Raw genomic sequence first — 21205 nt, 5'->3', positions numbered from 1 at the left:
ATAATGAAGAAAGAGGTTAAGGTTGTTAAAGATAAAGGCATGGATTTTAATTTTAGATAGGGAGCTATGACAATCTAAGATACTACATGGCCTCTATCAACTGGGTTATTAGTCCAGGGAGAATGAACACATTATAATTAAGAAGATCTTTAAAGCAACAGTCATAGAAGCCAGAAATGCATATGCATTAATAAGAAAATACAGCACAAGGAGGATGCTAAAATGACGAATACAGAGCTCCCTAGAAAAACAGAGATGAAAAAGATGGCATGAAAGAACCACAGAAGTACTAAGGCCTATAACAGCTACAAACTGGTCTGTAACAGTGCCAAAGAAAAGGTCAGGTTCGGCAAAAGCTAAGCATGAGAGATCATCAAGAGAGCAAATAATGGGGAAAAGGAGTTTTTTCATATATGTGACCACACAGAAGAAAATTAATCAGATTGGACCATTGCACAATAATGTGAAAAAGTCTTAGATAATCCAGCTAATGTTGCTGATGAAACAAACAGGTATTTTGCAACACTCTTTACAGACAAAAGACCCTTCATAGCAAGGAGAGGTTGTGCAAAGTGAGGATGAGCAATATGAAATTACAGATAACCATTTATTAGAAAAACTTCTGAACCAAAAGGCATGTAAGGCTCCTGGTGGTGACAGCATATACTCAGTAATTCTGAGAGAGAGTGAGTGAACTGAATGATTAAGTTTAATTATCAGGGGAATCAACAGACTTGAAAGATTTTCTTCTGGAATAGAGAAGTGCTAATGTATCACCAATACATAAAGCCAGTTCTAAGAATGAAGCAGGTAAACTAGACTTCAGTGGTAGGGAAAAATCAGTCTTTATCATGGAGGCAATGATAAGGCATGTAAATACAGGGACATTTGGATGGAAATTCTAAAGAATATACAACATGGTTTTGTTAAGGGAAAATCATGCTTTGCTAACCTTGTCCACTATTTTGACATGGTCACTCATGAGCTGGATGTAGGAAATAATTTCAACCCATTTGACACTTCTTTGTGCACCTTAACCACAGTGGGCCATGAGCAACTGAGAAGATGTGCCATTTTCAATATGGAAGAACCCAATGCACAAGCTTTCAAAGTCATGCTCTTCTGAAACTCCATGATATCTTTACTACATCCCATAACTACTTTATCACTTTGACTTGCACGACCAGATGCAAATTACCACTACTATTGAGTATGTAGCTGTTTGGCTTTTCATACTGCGAGCTATGCAACATAGTCCATTACAAATAGGATGGTCATAATTCAGTGATCACTGAGTGTATATCATCCATTACTGGAGCCTTACCTTCACTCAGCTTCACCTGTTCCAGGATGTATGAATACTTTCACTAAGGGAGTGTTTTATATATATATATATATATATATATATATATGCAGAAAAAGAACTGAATCATATTTTATTAATTTACCTGATTCAAGGCTGACAGTTGGCAATGGCGGATTTATAGCTTCAATTGCACATTTGCTAAAGAGAAAGATTGGATTGGTATCAGTGCCTGCACTGTAGTTACATACTTTGCATTCTGGCTCCAGACTTTTTCCTCCACTTATCAACAAAACTTGCTTATCTTCAGGAATACCATACTTCTTGGCTATTGCAGATTTTAATTGTGCCACACTATATGGGAAAAAGTTATCAAATTTAATTTTTAAAATTGCTTAAATATTTTAAATTAATGGAATATACATTAATGAAAATATACAAGTTTATGATTCTAATTCTGATCTCATTCGCATTTTGATATAAAAATGCTTGCTAATGCAACTCAGGTACAAAACAAATTTTGTAAATAACAAATAATAATAAAATTCCATTTATACTCTGTGTAGCCTGAATAGTTTCATCTTCACTATAAATGTTTTATTGCAGCCAAATATACATGGGAAACAATTAATAAACAGCTTTACATTTTCTCTCTCTCACTTTCACTCACTCACTCACTCACTCACTCTCTCTCTCTCTCTCTCTCTCTCTCTCTCTCTCTCTCTCTCTCTCTCTCTCTCTCTCTCTCTCTCTCTCACACACACACACACACACACACACACACACACACACACACACACACACAGTTGTGTGTGTGTGTGTAGAAACAATGAAAAATTTGCAAATTTTTTTGCATTTATTTGCAAACTTTTTTGAAGGTAATAAATTTAAAAAAGTTTTTGTGTAACCCCATTTTAATAAACCTAAAAAATCAGCAAGAAATATCCCAACTTTTTTTTACTTTCAATCTGTTATGAACACAACTGTGAAAAATCCATTTTTTATATTAAACACATATTTTTTAAATTATTTTCTTGAAAATGAAAGTGCAGTGGTATTAAAGCAGAAAAAAAAAAAAAAGTGCAGTGGTTCAGACATTTTTTTTTCATTACCTCTCTTATCCATATACAGGTGACCCCCGCTTAACGCTGATAGTTCGTTCCGGGAAAACAGAGCGCTAAGTGAATCTGCGCTAAGCGAGCGCCATATTCCCATAAGGTAACATATGTATTTGTGAGTTGCGGTCTATTCCATAGGATATTTTCTAATCAATAATAAATGGTAGTGAAAATATGCACCAATATCGATTAAAAATACTTAATATTCAAAATTTTGTACATATAAAATATTCTACATTATATACACATATAATTATGAGGTAATTAACTTACGAAAATCATGAATTTATTAATTCGATGGCCCTGTGCTCTCGAGTTTTCGTATCTTTGGACTGAAAAATGAGTCGATTTTGGGTTGTGCTTTGGCCTTCTTCCTCTCATTGTACAACAACATGTAGGGATTCATTTCTTTCTTCAAATTTCTTATTACCTTGGCACTTCGTTCCATGTCAGGGTCGTTCTCCCGGAAATAATCACACATTTTTTCGAAGTGTTCAAAAGCTTCACTAAGTCCTTTTGCAGTCAGCGACTTCATCGGTTCTTCATCTATAGTATCTTGATCATCATCTCCCTCAATAGCAAGCTCTTGTTCTTTTAAAATTTCCATTAGTTCTTCATTAGAGAGGCCATCCCTGTCGTTGTCGATCATCTCTTGTACGATGTCTTCGTTAATTTCGTGTAATCCTGCTTCTTTTCCGAGCTCAACAATTTGTGTTTTAACATTTTCAACGGAATCATCAGGTTCCTGGGAATGCTTTATGCAATTTTTCCAAACTTTCCTCCACACTCCATTCATGGTTTTCTGAGTCACTTCATCCCAGGCACTTGAAATGTTGTAGATGGCGGTTTTAATGTTATAGGATTTCCAAAACTCCTTTAAACTCGGTACATTTTCAGTGTTGATGGCTTTAATAGCTTGGGAAAAGGTGTTCCTTATGTAGTACGCTTTAAATGTGGCAATTACTCCTTGGTCCATTGGTTGGATCAGAGACGTAGTGTTTGGAGGCATGTAAAAAACTTTTATGTGATTGTTCAAGTCTTCTAAGCTCTCTTTGCTTGGGTGTCCTGGCGCATTGTCCATGATTAGAATAGCTTTATAACCAATGTTATTTTTTGCACAATATTTTTCCACTGCAGGACAGAAGAACTCAGCATACCAATCAATGAAAAGCGGTCTGGTTACCCAAGCTTTTTTATTAGCCTTCCAGATGACAGGTAGGTTTGATTTAGCTAAACCTTTAAGAGCCCTTGGATTTTCGGAATGGTAAACTAAAAGGGGTTTTAATTTAAAATCCCCCGCAGCGTTACCACCCAACAACAAAGTTAACCGATCCTTCGCCGCTTTGAAGCCTGGCATGTTTTTTTCTTCTTTCGATATGAAACTTCTTTTAGGCATTCGTTTCCAAAAAAGACCTGTTTCATCTATGTTAAAAACTTGTTGAGCAGTATAACATCCCTCTTCAATAATTTTAACAAATTCTTTTTTGAAAGTTTCGGCTCCTTGTTGATCTGCACTTGCAGCTTCTCCCTGTATTGCTACATTGTGCAGGTTATAGCGCTTTCTAAATCTATCAAACCAGCCCTTACTAGCGTTAAATGGTTCCACATTTTTTTCGGGGTGAGCTTCCTTTAAATCTTCATATAGGCTCTTCGCTTTTTCTTTAATAATAATTGAACTTAACGGAATTCTACGTTGAATGTTGTCTTCAATAAAATTATGTAGAAGTTTCTCCATTTCAATCATAATAGCCGGCCTAGCCCTGGTCAATTTAGTTGCCTGCAGGGGAACAGCGGTTTTTCCAGCTGCTAAAATTGATTCTTTATTTTTTATGATTGTTCTTACAGTTGAACCTGCCAGTCCTAAATTATTGCACACATCCACTTGTCTTTGACCGGAATCAATTCTCTTCAAAACGTCTAATTTAATTTTCAAACTCAATGTTTTTCTTACCTTTCCAATCTTTGCACCGTGTCCAGACATTGTTGCTTTTTCATTCTTATCTGCCATAACTCTCTGCAAATGTAACTTCGTTGCACTGATTGTGATACGATGTTAGAGTACAGTAAACTGTCTGTATGTATGCACTGAATGATATCTAGAATTCCTCTAGCAAGTGAGCTGAAGACGGTGACAAATGTTTTATTTATCTGAAAAGTTCGATTTTACCGTGCAGTAAAATCAAATGGTTGTTTATTGCACGAAAATACTGTAATAAATTATGGTGTGAGTCATGGAGAATGTTTATGGAATTTCCAAAACAGTAAAACAAACAAATTTTATGTACTTCGGGTGACCACAAGGTCAGAGGAGTTCAGAAGACAAGAGAATACTGTACAAGAAACAGCACCGCATTTAGCACTCATGGGATTGATTGTGTGAAAAACATTTCGCAAGTTATAGTTCCCACAGTAAAACAAAAGAAGAGATAGGGAGTAAATCTATTTTTAGTATCTTTCTATTACATGTCAGAACAGAAAATGCAGACTTCGTAACAGCATATGACACTGGATGGTAAATTTTTTCAGCTGGTGTACTAAAAAAGAATTTCTCCCTTGAAACTATCCACACCAAGAAAATAGAGCATATTGAAAGTTTTAATTTTGTACATAGAGTAGAAATTATAAAAATAATTACTGTAGTTAATTTCATGGTGACTATTTTCTCCTTTGCCAAAAAAAAAAAAAAAAAAAAGGCTCAAAACAGACTGGACTGAAGACGGATTTGCCAAAAATTCAATCTGTATGCTAGTAAAATAGCGTTATAGTGAGTTTTGACAGCGTTATAGTCAGATACGGGTTATAATATAAGAACAGCGTTATAGCGAATCAGCGTAAAGCGAACCGCGTTATAACGGGGGCCTGCTGTAGTTTTGAATATTATCTCCTTCATTACCCTGACTAACCATGAGCAAAATGTCAATTGAAAAACCGGCCTGCTTCAACAATTGTATGTCAGCCACTCTTCCATGATGCAAAGCCAGAGCCAAATGGAGACTGCCATAATAGGTCAAGTACGCGTGCTTTATGTATATAAGTGATGCTGCTAATTTTAAATTCATATTTTTCAGCACATACATATAACTATCAAGAAAAGATTTAACTTGCTTCTGAATTTTTCCTGTTTGTACAATAATTAACAAAAATTTCTGAAATTTTCAGTGGGGAAATTAAAGAAAACACTTTTAATTGAAAGGTACTGGCAGTTTCAGTTGTGTGAACTAAGTAGACAATTACAAAATTATTGGCGCCTCCGTAGCCAGGTGGGCAGGAGCAGCAGTGCATAGCACACGCTTCTTGATTAGACCGGGGTTCGAGCCCATGATCACCAAATACGGAGGATGCGGAAAGGTCAGAGAATGACCACTGCATATCCCCGGAGCAATATGGCCTTAGTTGCTAATGCTCCTAAAAACCAAATAAACAAACAAACAACAAAATTATTAAACTATAGTAAGGTCTCAGAGACTTCAAGCACTTGGTTCCAGATAAAAGTTCTTTGTGAGCAAGTGGATATTTCAAACTGATTATCCTATTGTAGAAGCCAAATCTTCTGCAAAAACAATCACACTATCCAAGACATAGCAGGACCACAGAAAACATTAAATTTCTAACTTGGCTATATGCTTTACAGAAATGGAAAACAGAAATCAATAAAGTTCAAATGAACTAATGTATAGGTTTGTGCTATAGGATCATGTTTGTACATAGCCAACTACTAAATAGTTACAAAATTGGCATCATTTAAGTACATCTCATATTGTGAATGCCTTCACAACAAGTTACCACGGTATTGTACTACCTCGAATAAGTAATGCTTCTCTAATAGTTAATTAATAGTTAGTTAATAGTTACAGTAGTCTAATAGACTACTGTTACTTATTCTCAGCAGATACGACCACCCAGACGGCACCATTTCAGAGCTTACTGGCTCTTCATCGGTGGGTGGGCAGGTACCCTGGTGTTGCAATTGACAACCCAGTTGCGAAGTATAACTCCACAATGAGAGATGCCTAATGGCGTACAGTAATTGAAAATTACATAATTTGTTTAGGGCAATAGCCTCAGGTTATGAAGAAGTTAACTAATGTATAGGTTTGTACTATAGCATCGTGTTTATACATAGCCAACTACTAAGTAGTTACAAAATTGGTATCATTTAAGTACGAGATATAACATGATGCTATAGCACAAGCCTATACATTAGTTAACTTCTTCATAACATGAGGCTATTGCCCTAAACAAATTATGTAATTTTCAATTACTGTACACCATCAGGCATCTCTCGTATTGTAGAGTTATACTTAGAAACTGGGTTGTAATCATTGCAACACCAGGGTACCTGCCCGCCGACCCACTAATGAAGAGCAATAAGCTCTGAAACAGTGCCATCTGGGTGGTGGTACCACAGATAATAAGTAACTTTTTTTTTTATATATATTAGCATTAAATCAGCTCACACACCAACCATAAGAATAAGTATTTACTGTAACTAAAATATTTACAAATTAAAATAAAATAAATATTTACAAAAACTGCTATTATATTAAATTAAATTATATACATGTAAAAAACATTAAAACTGTGATAAAATCCTTGAGATAAAATACACTAAAATAAACCGGATTAAAAGCGATAAAAATCTCTGGAGCTTTCGGAAGCATCGGCTTCCTTCCTCAGCAGTCACAAAATTTCCTGCAGCACGTCCATATATAGCAGGTTCACGGTACTTATACACGTGGTGCAGTCGGCGCATGGTCTGAACTGGAAGCGGAAATAGCTTGGGAACGTGTTAAGCAAAACCGTTCATCCGTACTTAGGATGATAGTTTCAAACAGAGGATGCATACACATACCTCTGTCCCTATTCATAATATTGTGGTCGGATGAACAGATTCATAGGCTCTCTAGCCATTTACGGTGCCAGAACCCATGCGCTCGATCCACGATAACCACATCCTCTTATGGTTGGTGTGTGAGCTGATTTAATGCTAAAATATGAATTTGCCCAACCTCAGAGGCCTTTTTCAGGAGATAATAAGTAATAGTAGTCTTTTCTATTAGAGAAGCATTACTTATTCGAGGTAGGGCAATACAATGGCAACTCGTTGTGAAATGGAAGCGGCCACCATAAAGGCATATGATGCTTTCATGCATCATATGCCCAAAATCAGATCACCTCGCAGGTGCCTAGTCTCCAGACACTGTAATTTGCAGAATAGAATTTAAGGCCATATTTGTAACAGCAACCCTTTGTTCCATTCACCAATCTCGTTGTCCTACTCTGTACTCGTTCCAGCAGCTCTACATCCTTCCTAAAATGAGGCCTCTACACCTGTATACAGTACTAAAGATGTAGCCTGACCATTGCCTTATACAAGGGGATAACCACCCCCCTTATCCCTGCTAGAAAAATTCCTGTATATCACTGACAAGACACCACAAGCTACTCTTGCAGCCTGTCTCCACTGCTCAGAAAACTTCATATCCGACAGCACAATTACCCCTAGGTCTTTTTCATTCTTCACTACCCTGAGTGTAGTACCACACAGTTGAATGTTACTCTGGGGTTACTGCTATGTAACCCCATATGCAATACATTTGTCAATGTTAAGCTTCGGTTGCCACCTCTCAGCCTATCTGCTCAATTTTTAGTATTAGTATTAGTATTAGTAACGGCCACATGGTGCAAGGAAGCTTATGGCTCATGCTGCACCAGCAAAAATAAAATAAATAAAAAAATATATAATAAAAAATAAGAATAATAATAAGAAAAAAAATTTTTTAATTTCTGAGCTGACCTTTGAATTTCTCCAAACTGTCAGCCTCTACCACCCATGTACGTAACTTATTCCAGTAATTTATAACTCCCTGGCTAAACTAAAATTTCCTGCAAACCAGCCATTAGTATTAGTATAAACATTGCCCCCCCATAACTTGAAATTATGGCCCTAGTTCTAGAATCATTTATAACCGTGAGATTTTCGTCCTCATTCATTTTTCTTATGCCTCTCATAGCCTTAAACACTTCAATCAAGTTTCCTCTAAGGTGCCTAGTTTCCAAGTTCTCCAACCCACATATTCGAAGTCTTTCCTCATATGAACGCCCTTTTGCCGATCTCACCAGGCGAGTTACCAATCTTTGGACCCTTTCAAGAAGCACAATGTCTTTCTTTAGGTGTGGTCTCCATACTTGAACACAGTATTCCAAGTGTGGTCTAGCAATAGCCTTATACAATGGGATTATAACGTCCTTATCTCTACTAGTAATTGTTCGATAAATCATTGATAGGACACCATGGGCCTTCCTTGCAACCAGGCTACAATGCTCGGAGAACTTCATGTCTGACTGTATCATAATATCCAAATCCCTTTCCTCCACTACTGGCTTTAGTTCAACTCTGCCAAGTGTATAAATTATTTTGGGGTTACTGTCACCCAGGTGCAATACCTTACACTTTGCTGGATTAAAGCATAGCTGCCATTTTTTTTGACAAACCCTGAAGTCTATCTAGGTCACTCTGAAGAAGATCTGCTTGGCAGTGATCATTGACTACTCTACCAATTTTTACATCATCTGTAAATTTATACATCATGCCCTCTATTCCTTCATCGATGTCATTTATGAAAATCAAAAACAACAATGGTCTTAATACTGATCCTTGGGGAACCCCACTTCTTACATCAACCCAATCTGAGGAATAACCATTTATCACAGCCCTCTGCTTTCTGCCCTGAAGCTATCCATCTAAGAATTTTCTCTGTGATTCCAACCTGTTCCAACTTATAAAGTAACTGCTCGTGTGGAACTGAGTCAAATGCTTTGCTGAAATCCAAATATACAATGTCGAAATAATTTCCCTCAAAAGTGAGGAAACAATCCAGCTCACAAGTGACCCTGTCAAAATAGCTAACCAGATTAGTTAAACATGATTTTCCCTTTATAAATCCATGCTGAGTTTCTTCAGAATTCCATTTCTATCTAAATGATCCTGAATTCCACCCTTGATCATTGTCTCATTGATTTTCCCTACTACTCAAGTTAGACTAACTGGCCGGTAATTTCCCACTTCACTCTTAGAACCACCCTTATGTATTGGAGATACATTGGCACTTTCCCAATCCAACAGAATCACTCCTGAGTCCAGTAATGTGCTCATAATTAGCCTCAATGGTTCCATGCACTCACTTGCCATGTCCCTTAAGATTATAGGGTATATGCCATCAACCCCAGGAACCTCACTGGCCTGTAGGCTCAAAATTTTTTTCATTAAATAAACATGTGAAATTTCAACATCACTCCCATAATATCTCATTGACACAAACAGTTTTTGTGTCAGTGAGATATATAATCTGTAAATATCAATGCAAAATAACTGTTTGAGTTCATCTGCCACATCTAATACTATCCCACATCCATTACATAAGGGTCCAATCTGGTTTGTCCTTGCCTCCTTTGGATTTATATATGTGAAGAATTCTTTATCTCCCCTCTTTGCCAGCCTAATCTTTTCTGTGGCACTATTACAGATCAATTTGTAGCTGTTATAGGCTTCAGTACGCTTTATTGCTTTTCCATGCCGTCTTTTTCTGTTCAAGTAATCTGGTAACTTCATTATTTATCCAACGTAATCATCCTCGTGGAGTATTTTTTTATTAGTATATAAGAATTCAAGGCTTCTGTGATTAATTTTTTAAAGGTATACCATAATTCAATTGTATTTGCTCTCTGTGAGATATCTACCCAGTTAATAGAGGCCATGTAGCATCTTAAGTAATTAAGATGCTACATGGTAATTTCGTAATTTCCTTTCCTGAAATTATAACCCATTACTTTGCCTTTAACTATTACTACCTCTCTCTCTCTCTTCATCGTCCACTGTAGAACTCTGTGGTCACTTCCTGCTACTGGCTCCTGTACTGTCGGTGCCTCCGTAGCCAGGTGGGCAGAAGCTGCAGTGCATAGCATACGCTTCTTGATTAAACCGGGGTTTGAGCCCGTGACCACCAAATATGGAGGATGCGGAAAGGTCAGGGAATGACCACCGCATATCCCCGGAGCAATATGGCCTTAGTTGCTAATGCTCCTTAAAAAAAAAAAAAAAAAAAAAAAACTAAACCTGTACTGTCAGCCTTATTATGTCATCTGGTTCATGGGTGATGATGAGGTCTATAGTATTCTTTTCCCTAGTACTTTCCCTGACATGTTGATAAAAATAGCAATCATCTAGTTGATTTAAAAATTTTGTCCCCCATATGCAGTCCTTCCCATTTGCTCCAATCAATTAAAGGGAAATTAAAATCACCCATATTAAGACATTCACGCTTCCTTGCCCATTCCATTTGTATGTAGAATTTCTCATCATAATCTTCACAATCACCTGGCCTCTAGATCACTCCCACTCTCGTTATACTTTGCTTCCAACTATCTCACACCATACAGATTCTATACTAGCATGCACAAGGCGCATCCGTAGCCAGGTGGGCAGGAGTGCGTAGCACACGCTTCTTGATTAGACCGGGGTTCGAGCCCGTGAGCCACCAAATACAGAGGATACGGAAAGGTCAGGGAATGACCACCGCATATCAGCAGAGCAATATGGCCTTAGTTGCTAATGCTCCTAAAAACCAAATAACAATAACAACAACTAGCATGCACAATGTCTGAATCCGGGAAAGCTTTCGTCATGCTCAGGCTGCTTTTGATAAAAAGCATGACTCCACCACCCCTTCTATCTTCCCTATCCTTCCTTAATACATTATACATACCACACTGAAACTCATCATCACCTATCTCCGGGTGTCACCAGGTTTCTGTAACCCCTATTATGTCATTAACAGCCCTGCCGACCATCGTACTGTCTGTAAACTTGGACATTAAGCCTGGTATACCATCATCAATATCATTAATGAATACAGAAAACAACAATGGACCCTGGGGGACTCCACTAATAACATTAGTCCACAAAGAGCAGTGTCTATTGAGTACCACTCTCTGTCTTCTCCGACTCAACCATCCCTTTATCCAGAGCAGCAATTTGCCCTTAATGACACATACTGCTCCAATTTGTACAGTAGTCTTCCATGTGCAACAGTATCAAAAGCTTTCCTAAAATCCAAGTATGTGATATGAAAATTATTTTTTGCATCCAGTTCCTTTGTGACCACATCATAGTATCCAATGAAACTGTTCAGACATGACTTCCCCTTAACAAACACATGCTGTGTCTGAACTATAACTGCAGTCTTGTCTAGATGATCCTGCAGGGCTTCTTTAATCAGTGCCTCCATTAATTTCTCTGGAACAGAAGTTAAACTAACAGGTCTGTAATTACTTGTGTCACCATTTGATCCTCCTTTGTGAATTGTGGACACATTTGCACATCTCCAGTCCATAGGGACCTCCCAAATCCAAGGAAGTCTCATAATTATGGATAAGGGTTTGCTGACTTCCTTTGCTGCCTCCTTTAAATATAACTGGATAAATTCCATCCACCCAGGTACTTTTTTTCTTATTTTTAACTTCAACAATTTCTCCTCCACTTTGATCTCAGTGCAAAGCAGTGCATTTTTCTTCAAATCAAAATGACTCTTATTGAGCCATTTTGCTTCGAAGGCAGTACTAATAAGACGAGAGGCAGCATTTCTAATCCCCCTTAAAATTAGAGAGGAAAGTTTAAGAAGGCACCTGATTATGATGATATATTTATTTTTCATTTGACAAATAAAGATAAAAACATAGCTACAAAGTCTAAGATATTAACCATGTTTTAACTGTGATAACAAGATATCAACATTATCAAGTGTTAATAATACAAAGTTATTGTAATTAGAATAATTAATTTAAGAATTTTTTTTCCATATGGATACATTTTTATTCAGTATCATAAATCTTAATATATCCTTCATCTTAGATCAGCAAAATTAAAAACCATACCAATATTGTACCACACCAAATTTGCAACTATAATTTTCAACTGATAATAAAGTAAACTCTAAATCCATCACCCTTGGGGATTGAGAGGTGCCAGATTTTAAAATTTTGTGGATTTTAGAGAGGTATATCACTAAAAATCATATACTATCCAGCAGTTGAGCAGTTTTAGAGAAGCGCATTTCAATAAATATTAAGCACAAATAACTGAGCTTATTTACATCTGTAAAACATTTATAATGACTAACTCTTTTCCTTTCATCTGTCTTGCAGGCAGCAGAATTTAAACTGCATAGATAATACAATGTTCTTAATTCTCACAGCACAACAAACTTTCCTTTGCAATGAGTTTCCCTGGTATTGCACTACTTCAGTAGGTGATTTTAACAATATTACAACTTTTAAAACTGATTTCATATACTGCATGGCAGTTCACTTTAAACAACTTCTTTAAAACTGTTTTTTCTGTGTGTTGTTGCTATGATGTGAAACACGTCACAACAGTCTTTTAAACAAATGGCCAATTAACCTTTTAGAGAGAACATATGTTCTATCCAAAAGGTTAATTCGCCATTTGTTTAAACGTAGCGCAATACAACTCCTCTATACATTGCATGGATTCTTAATAACAAATGCAATTGTTGATGCGAATGCCAGGCTGCATTGTTAATATGTCTGGATTACAAAATTGTGATTGCACAATACAAGATTTTATAGAGTATACTGTATTGCTAGTGAATTTAATCTTGCCTTACACAATGATAATAAAAATTAAAGATCTGTTTGTTGTGATACAAGACAATTACATAATGACTGAAGCCAAAATATCCATGAGATAGATGAATAATAACAAAATGAGTCTTATTTACATCAAGAATTAAGTATAAATAAAACAAAAAAAAAAAAAAAAAAACACAGACATTCCCTACGGGTCAGCATATAGGACGGCATGAAAAATGAAATCAAATGAAATGAATTAGAAACAAGCCAATTATGATATGCAACATTCTTCTCTTGAACAGCCTTAGCACATTTATTGGAAAACCAAGGTTTATATAAAGGACGAGATTTTAAAATGGAGTATGGGATAAAGGGTTCCATCCCTGCAAGAATAATTTCACTGACACGATCTGAGCAAACGTTGACATCAGAAGTTTTGAAACAGTAATCCGACCAAGGAAAAGAATAAACGAAATCTCGCAGGTCATCCCATTTTGCATTCTTGTAATGCCAAACAACACGAGGTTGGAAATAGCCATGAGATAAAGGCTATATTGGAATAGAGACGATCACCAAGTTGTGATCTGAAGTGCCTAAAGGAACTCTCACTTCGACTGTGTACTTAGAAGGGTTGTTTGTGAGAAAAAGATCAAGCGTGTTGGCTTTTTGATTAGGATTGTCCGATATTCTTGTAGGTAAATGAAAAATCTGTGTGAGGACATTAGTAATTGCAAAAGCCTCAGCATCTCAACCAGCTGGGTTGGTGTGACTAGAAAACAGAAGCCAGCTGGAGTTGTGAACATTAAAATCACCAAGGAAAATTATCTCACTGTTAGGAAAGTTGGACTGGAGAAAGTCAAAGAGTTGCAAAGAGAGGAAGTAAAAGAGCTCCAAGTGATTAGTGGAGTTGGGAGAACGGTAGAGACAACAGATGAATTTGACAGAATGAGGTAAAGAGATTTTAAGCCAGAGAAGATCAAAGAGAGGAGATCCCAAATTGCCAAGTCTCTGACAGGGAATATCGGAACGGACATATGCACAAGTACCACCTTTGAAGCGAAAGGTTTCATACAGCGAATAATTTGGGCATCTGAGATGAGCAGTAGTTGAATCAACTGATAACTGAGATTCTGTCAGAAAAAGTACATGGGGTTTGTCAGACTGCAAGTGGAAATGGACATCGTTGAGATTATAATTAAGACCACATATATTTGTGAAATGAACAAGGAAGGCTTGGGAGGTTTAGATCTTTTCGCAGATAAGCTTGCTCTATTAGTTTAACAATTCATGGTGTATTCAATAGTAAGAAAAAGTGGGTGGGACATGCTGTATGAATTAATGAAATTTTTGGATATGGCGTACACATGGTAAGAATATACCCAGAACCTTGACATAACGTGGCCTCGGCAATGCTCCCCCGCATACACACTACTTGGACTCTCTCCAGTCACTATCTGGCAGAGTAGAGGTAGCAAGATTATACACTCTCTGATCCAGAAGCCTCCTAGAGAGTTACCAATAGGTTCGATCCGGTGTACTAACTAGCAGCCGGCCTGCGAACAACATTTTAGAGCTGTACCCTCGAAATGTAAGGAATATTGGATCTCACCAATGTTCATCATAACCTCAAAAGTCATCAATCATACTGCATGATGGAAGAGATGGGGAAGGGAATGAAGGCAAAATTTTCAATTTTCACTGTCATAAATGATTCCAGAACAGAGGAATTTAAAATTCAAATTATGGAGGAAGAGGTATAGACTGGATTAAACGACATTTTTTTTACCAGCAAGCAGTTAATTACTGGGAAAGTTACCTCCATCAGTAGCTTATGCCAGAGGTTCCCAAACTTTTTATGCCTTGTGTCCCCCACTAGGGGCACACGTGGGGCATGTCCCCTCCTGGGGAGCACACTTGGTTGTTTTCTAACTGGGTTAGTTTGACTTTTTGTGTATATTTTGTTAAAAAACTGCTTCATAAAACTAACACACACCCCCAAAAAAACCAAGTGTGCCCCCTAAGAAGTGGAGTGCCTCACATTTTGTAAACCTCTGGCTTAGGCTGATGGCTTTGGGAAATTCAAAGGCCAGTTGAATTACATCAGCAGTTTATTTTCTTATATTTATTTTTGTATATTTATATTTTTTGGCTAGATACTTTGGCTATCAATAGATACTAATACCTCATATTTCATACATTTAACATCATTAGTACCTACATATATAAGAATATGTTTTATTTCTCTTAAAAGATAATTGTTCTATAATATCGTTAACCTTAGACTCCCAGCAGACATACTCTAGTTCTATTCCACCACTTATACAATATATTTCTTGAAGTTGAAAAGGCCTCTTGTTACAGGCTCCATAATCATAAATAAATAAGTACAGTTCAACTAGAAAAATGGTATCTAGGTTTAATAGGACTACAAAGGCATAAAATAAAATGAGATAAATAAATGGAAGCTTTTGAGATTAGGGATCTCTTCTTCAGCTATGAAAAACACATAATAAACATTACATATGGAATGTGCTGAACATGGTCATGTCAGGCAAACAGAGCGTGCACGAGGATGTGCACATAATGCTGTAAGCATTTACTGGGCAGAACTAGGTAACTGTTTCTGCAAATTTGAACTACAAGCCCGTGAGCATGCCGCATGTCCGAGGCCCCCCCATAGTGACAAGACAATCTCTACCACCTACATTCAATATTACCCGGGGGCTTCAGAATGCATTTCTAAGATCCTACGTGGGTACCAAATAAAGTGCCTGCAGTTTCCTGGTAGAGGATTGCGATCGCTTGTCTTGAGGGTGAAGACACCTTCCCCCCCCCCACCTTTTTTTTCCCAGGACATAGGCAGCATCGCCACAGCTGGTGAGGTCAGCTTTTATTTTAGAAACTTCACTATGCCAGATGTCCATGGAGCTGGAATGAGTCCAGGCCCGAGTAAGTAGAGTGCACAGTACTGGATAGGTGGCAGGGGGCATGTGATACCCATCCCTCCCCTTTTGCACAGCAGCAGCACGATATACCGCATCACCTGCCATGATTGTAGCAGGTGCTATGTGGGGAAAACTGCCAGGAGACTCCAGGACTGCATCTCAGAGCATGAAAGAACCATTCAATTTGGTCCATGCAGCACGACCTCAGTCCCAGGCGTGATACTGAGGCTGCTGACCAATCACGTCACATCAACAACTGTGGCTTGAGTCACTTCACATATCTGGTTGCCATAGCATTTTCAATTGCAATAGAGGTGTGCGGTTGCACCCAATCATAGAGGCTGTAGTGTAACATTGTGACAAGCACTGGCACTCAGCTCATGTGCGCACCCTACTTTCACAGCAACAATTACCTAGTTCTGCCCGGTAAATGCTTACAGCATTACATGCACATCCTTGTGCATGCTCTCTGTTTGCCTGAGATGACCACACTCGGCACATTCCATATGTAAAGTTTTTTATGTATTTTTCATAACTGAAGAAGAAGAGATCCCTAATTTTGAAAGCTTCACTTCTTTCAGCTAGATGCACAAGACAAAGCTCCAGTTTTGAACTAGACACCTGAGCACCTGGTAAGTTCTGTAATTTAATTTGTTCTGAACTACTAACTCTCTTCTTCAGGCAGTCGATCTGCTTCAACAAAATATTGATTTTATAACTAATTTCCTTGCACCTAGGACACGCAAAGGAATCATCTCTGACACTACCATGACCTTCTAGAGATATCTTTAATACAAGTGACAGACATTACAACAAAAATATGACTCAGAGAAAATCACCTGCAGCAAACACCCAATCAGTCATGTCATCCTGAGCTATAATATCAAGTCTTTAGATCAAATTTTTACCATAATCAAAGCTAAATTTCTAATTAAAGATTACAAAAATTATTAATGACTTTCTTTGTTTCTCGACAAATGAAGGGATAGCTGTTGAAGAAGTCTCTGCATGTCTTTATTTGGTTATGTATAGACTCTACCTTCTGTATTCGTAAAGAATACATTCTTATGATGATCATGAACGAAACTCGTGAATATGGTCATGGAATAGAACATATCCTTTTAATGAATTACATGCACACTATACAATGGCAATAAACCTTTTATGAAATCCAGTTAAAAATAAAATACAACTTTAAATATAATCTTCACTGTTAATACAATAACACAATTAGAACGCTTACTGATATTTGGGCTCCAACATCCCTTCACTAAATATGAAATTTCACATTCAGCAGTTCATCATTGTTGCAATCATTGTATTTGCTATTTGTGAACAATATTAGTGATCAATTGATAATTAACCATAGAGAACTCAAGTTTTTTGGTTCCCTAGTTCTTGGCATTAGACTGACATACATTTTCTGGACACCAAAATCCTCTGAGAGCTTTCACGGTAGATTTCCGCATATGTAATCATTAATGTAGAGAACTTTCATCAACTTACATAAAGCTGAGAGGATTGCCATGTCCTTTTTCATAATTTTGCAACCAGCAGAATTTAAACTGCCTAGTTAATGCAATAGTGACAAACAGTAGAATAAACTTTGCCTTCACAACCAGTTTCCCTGGTATTACACAACTTTCAAACAAATGGCATTGCCAAAATGTAATCCATATTTATTTAAAAGCTATCCCGCTAATAAGAGTTCTATTAAAAAAAAAAAGTATCCAGATGATACTCGTTGTTGAAGGTTGAGACAACAGAGTGCACTGCAGCAAAGCATAATGTGTTAGTAGTAGTGGCATGTGATGCAAGAAAGCAAGTGTATGAGCTTATGCAGCATCAGCAAAAAAAAAAAAAAAAAAAAACACACCATTCCCTCCAAATGCCTGTCCAGTTCCTCCTTAAATTTATTCAACCTATCAACTTCCACAACGACAGATGGAAGTTTGTTCCAGCAATTAACCACCCGCTGACTAAAGGCAAATTTCCGCACATCTATTCCACATCTGTCTTTTTTTAATTTGAATTTATGCCCCCTTAGGTTCGTAATCTGAACAAGTGGAAGGATCCCATCAGAATTCAGCATGCTCAACCCATTCAAGGCCTTATACATTTCAATCAGATCACCACGCAAGTGCCTAGTCTCCAGCCACTGCAATTTGCAGAACTTAAACCTCTCTTGGTAAGAGGATCCCTTCATTCCCCTCACCAATCTTGTTCCCTTCTCTGTACACGCTCAAGCAAATCTACATCCTTCCTAAAATGAGGCCTCCAGACCTGTACGCAGTACTCAAGGAGCGGCCTGACCATTGCCTTACACAGAGGGACAATCACCTTCTCCCTGCTAGCAAAACCCCATGACCTGCCCTGGCAGCCTGTCTGCATTTCTTAGAAAACTTCATATCTGACTGCACAATTACTCCCAGGTCTTTTTCATTTTCTACCACCTTAAGTGTAGTACCACACAGTTGGTACGTTTCTCTGGGGTTACCTATATGCAGTACTTCGCATTTGTCAAGGTTAGCCATGTCTCATTCATATCTCCATGCAGTAAGTTGTTCCCTCACTTAAGGCAGTCTGTTACTGTTAGCCAATAACAAGGACCTGTTTTCACACCTTGACATATTTCAAAACGTTGGAGTGCATCGAACAACATGTATGAGTTAAATTATGTTTTAAATGTAAGATACCCAATTCTGAAATTAAACAGCAATCATCCCAGTAGAAGACTCCTCTTAATCCCAATCCCCACACCATAAAAGGTAACAAGCAGGCAACAAAATGAAGCATTTTTTTGAGTGTGACTGCTGTCCATCATGAATACACTCCAGATGGACAAACAATAAAGAGTTCTACACTGAAGATCTGGGATTCCTTTGTGGTGTGGCTTGAAGAAAAAGACCAGAAAAGTGGAACACCAAAGACTGGTTGCTCCACAATGCCATCATATTCATTACTATTTGCACAGTTTTTTTTTGGCCAAACATGGAGTCACTCAAGTTCAGCAATCCCTATATTTATCAGATATAACCTCATGTAACTTTTTTATTTCTAAACTGGGGAAAAAAAAAAAAATCAAAAGGACATTGATATGATGATATACAAACAAAAAAGGGTAATGTGACATCTCAATTTTCAGCACTTTTGAAATCAGTTTTCCAGAAGTGTTTCCATGAGTGGAAAAATCATTAGGCTATGTGTCTTGTCAAAGAAGGCCAATACTTCAAAGATGATTACATTGCCCATCTTGTAAATATGCTTACTGTCACCACATTGTAGCAGTCCACATATTCTTGAGCAGACCTTGTATCCGACAAGGGTTCAATAAGTCATTAACCAAGTTGTTCTAGAAGTGCCTCATCATTTAACTGAAAGCCAGTTTGACCTTTAGGCAATGGCACTTGTTTGAAAGCAGTGAAATATCAGGGCAACTCATGAAGGAAAAATTAAATCTACTGTGAGTAACAATATCCTTGCATTAACCATGCAGTTTAAATTATGCTGACCACAAAAACATGTGAATGGATAAGATAGCCTGCCTTCAGTAAGCCAAATAGTATTAATTATTTTATACATTTGAAGCTCTAACTGTGTATAGTTAATATTCATTCATGTAAAATATCCAAAAATAAAATTTACTCTATGTGAGATATTGCTTGTTTCTATTGAAGTTTAGTGGCACATGGACTATGTAGGTCATAATGCACCAGTTCATATGGTGTGTTGTGTTTCAGAGGTGTTTACTTTGGATTTAAATTGTTCCTTTTAACCTGATTCGTACTTCATTGAGTTAGTCTGTTGCTTATGTTTACTTCCTTAAAGTATGTGGTATAAATTAATAGCTTTAAGGAAGTTGAAAACATCTGTGAAGTCATCGCTATCATTCAAGAGGTCCATTAAAGTAATACACCATTACTCTAATGGACCTCTTGAATGATTACTCTAATGGACCTCTATCATTCAAGAGGTCCATTAGAGTAATGGTGTGATGTGTCCTATGAATATCTTTGAAGGCTTGTTTGGGTTCATTTGCATACGTAGGACAGTCCATTAATATGTGTTGAACTGATTGGATAGTGTCACAAGTCTGACATCGTGGTGATTCTTCTGCTCGCAACAAGAAAGAGTGTATAATATGGGTATGCCCGATCCTTAGTCTGGCCAGTGCTGGTTCTTATTTTTTCAACCTTCGTGTGCTAGAAATCCAATATTCCACTCTATTTGGTATAATTTGTTTGCAGTTTGCTGATTCCAAGTTTCTTGCCATTGCAACTGGCAAATATGCCATATCGCAGGCTTGTAATTGGAATACAGCACTGATATATCTTCTACAATCTGTAGTATGGCTTCTTTTGCTGACTTGTCTACTGCTTCATTACCAGCAATCCCAGTATATCCTGGGATCCAGCAGAAAAGTGTATCCTGTTCATTTCTGGTGCAGTCAGTTAGTATTTGTTATATTGCCAAAGAATTGGGTGTAACTATGTTTTGCATGGCTTGTAAGGAACTCAAGGAATCTGTATATATTACACTTCTCATGTAATTCTTATCTTGTACATGAATTAAGGCTATTTTTATTGCATATAATTCTGCTGTGTATACACTGCACTCTTTCAGTAGCTGTTGAGTTAAAGTAATATCTGGGTATACAGCTGCTGCTCTCACTAAAGTGTCTGTTTTCGAATCATTTGTGTATATTGGAATACGGTCAGGAAATTGAATTCTGTGTGCTGCATGTAACTGTTGGAAGATTGTTGCAGGTATTGCTTTTTTATTCCATTTCTGCAAAGAGAAGTCGCATATTGGGATATGCGAATCCCATGGTGGAGGAGTGTGAACTGGCAAGTGTGCTATACTGTCTATATTAAGGTTATGTACTGCAAAAAAGTCTTGCATTCTGATTCCCAGGGGGTCGATTTGCTTGTTGGCATTTCTGGTAGATATTTCTGCAATGTGGATCAAAGAGGGTCTCCCAAGTAGGGTGTCCATGCACAGATTTCATTTTAAATGTATAATCCAACACCAGGTGTCACCTAAGAGTTAAAGGTGGTTCGTTGGCTTCGGCACAGAGATTATATATGGGAGAGGTACAATAGGTGCCAGTAGCTATACATAGTGCATTATGATGAACTGGGTCCAGCCATTTCAGGGCTGTTTGTTTTCTGTGCTGAATCGTACAATGG

The 21205-nt window shown here is 37.4% G+C and overlaps 1 protein-coding gene across 3 annotated transcripts in view; it reads right to left on the bottom strand.

Moving 5' to 3' along the window:
• Atg17 (autophagy-related 17) overlaps positions 1-21205 on the bottom strand; it is a 648565-nt gene that overhangs the window by 583928 nt on the left and 43432 nt on the right. For all 3 annotated transcript variants that reach the window (XM_090372636.1, XM_090372635.1, XM_090372637.1), the window contains exon 3: positions 1449-1657. In XM_090372636.1, coding sequence (XP_090228762.1) covers positions 1449-1657 — 209 coding nt within the window. The remainder of the gene's footprint in view (positions 1-1448; positions 1658-21205) is intronic.

This window comes from Mastigoproctus giganteus, chromosome 4, assembly GCF_048544385.1.
Source record: "Mastigoproctus giganteus isolate SK-2022 chromosome 4, ASM4854438v1, whole genome shotgun sequence".
NCBI lineage: Eukaryota > Metazoa > Arthropoda > Arachnida > Uropygi > Thelyphonidae > Mastigoproctus > Mastigoproctus giganteus.
This window is presented reverse-complemented; position numbering and strand designations above follow the sequence as displayed.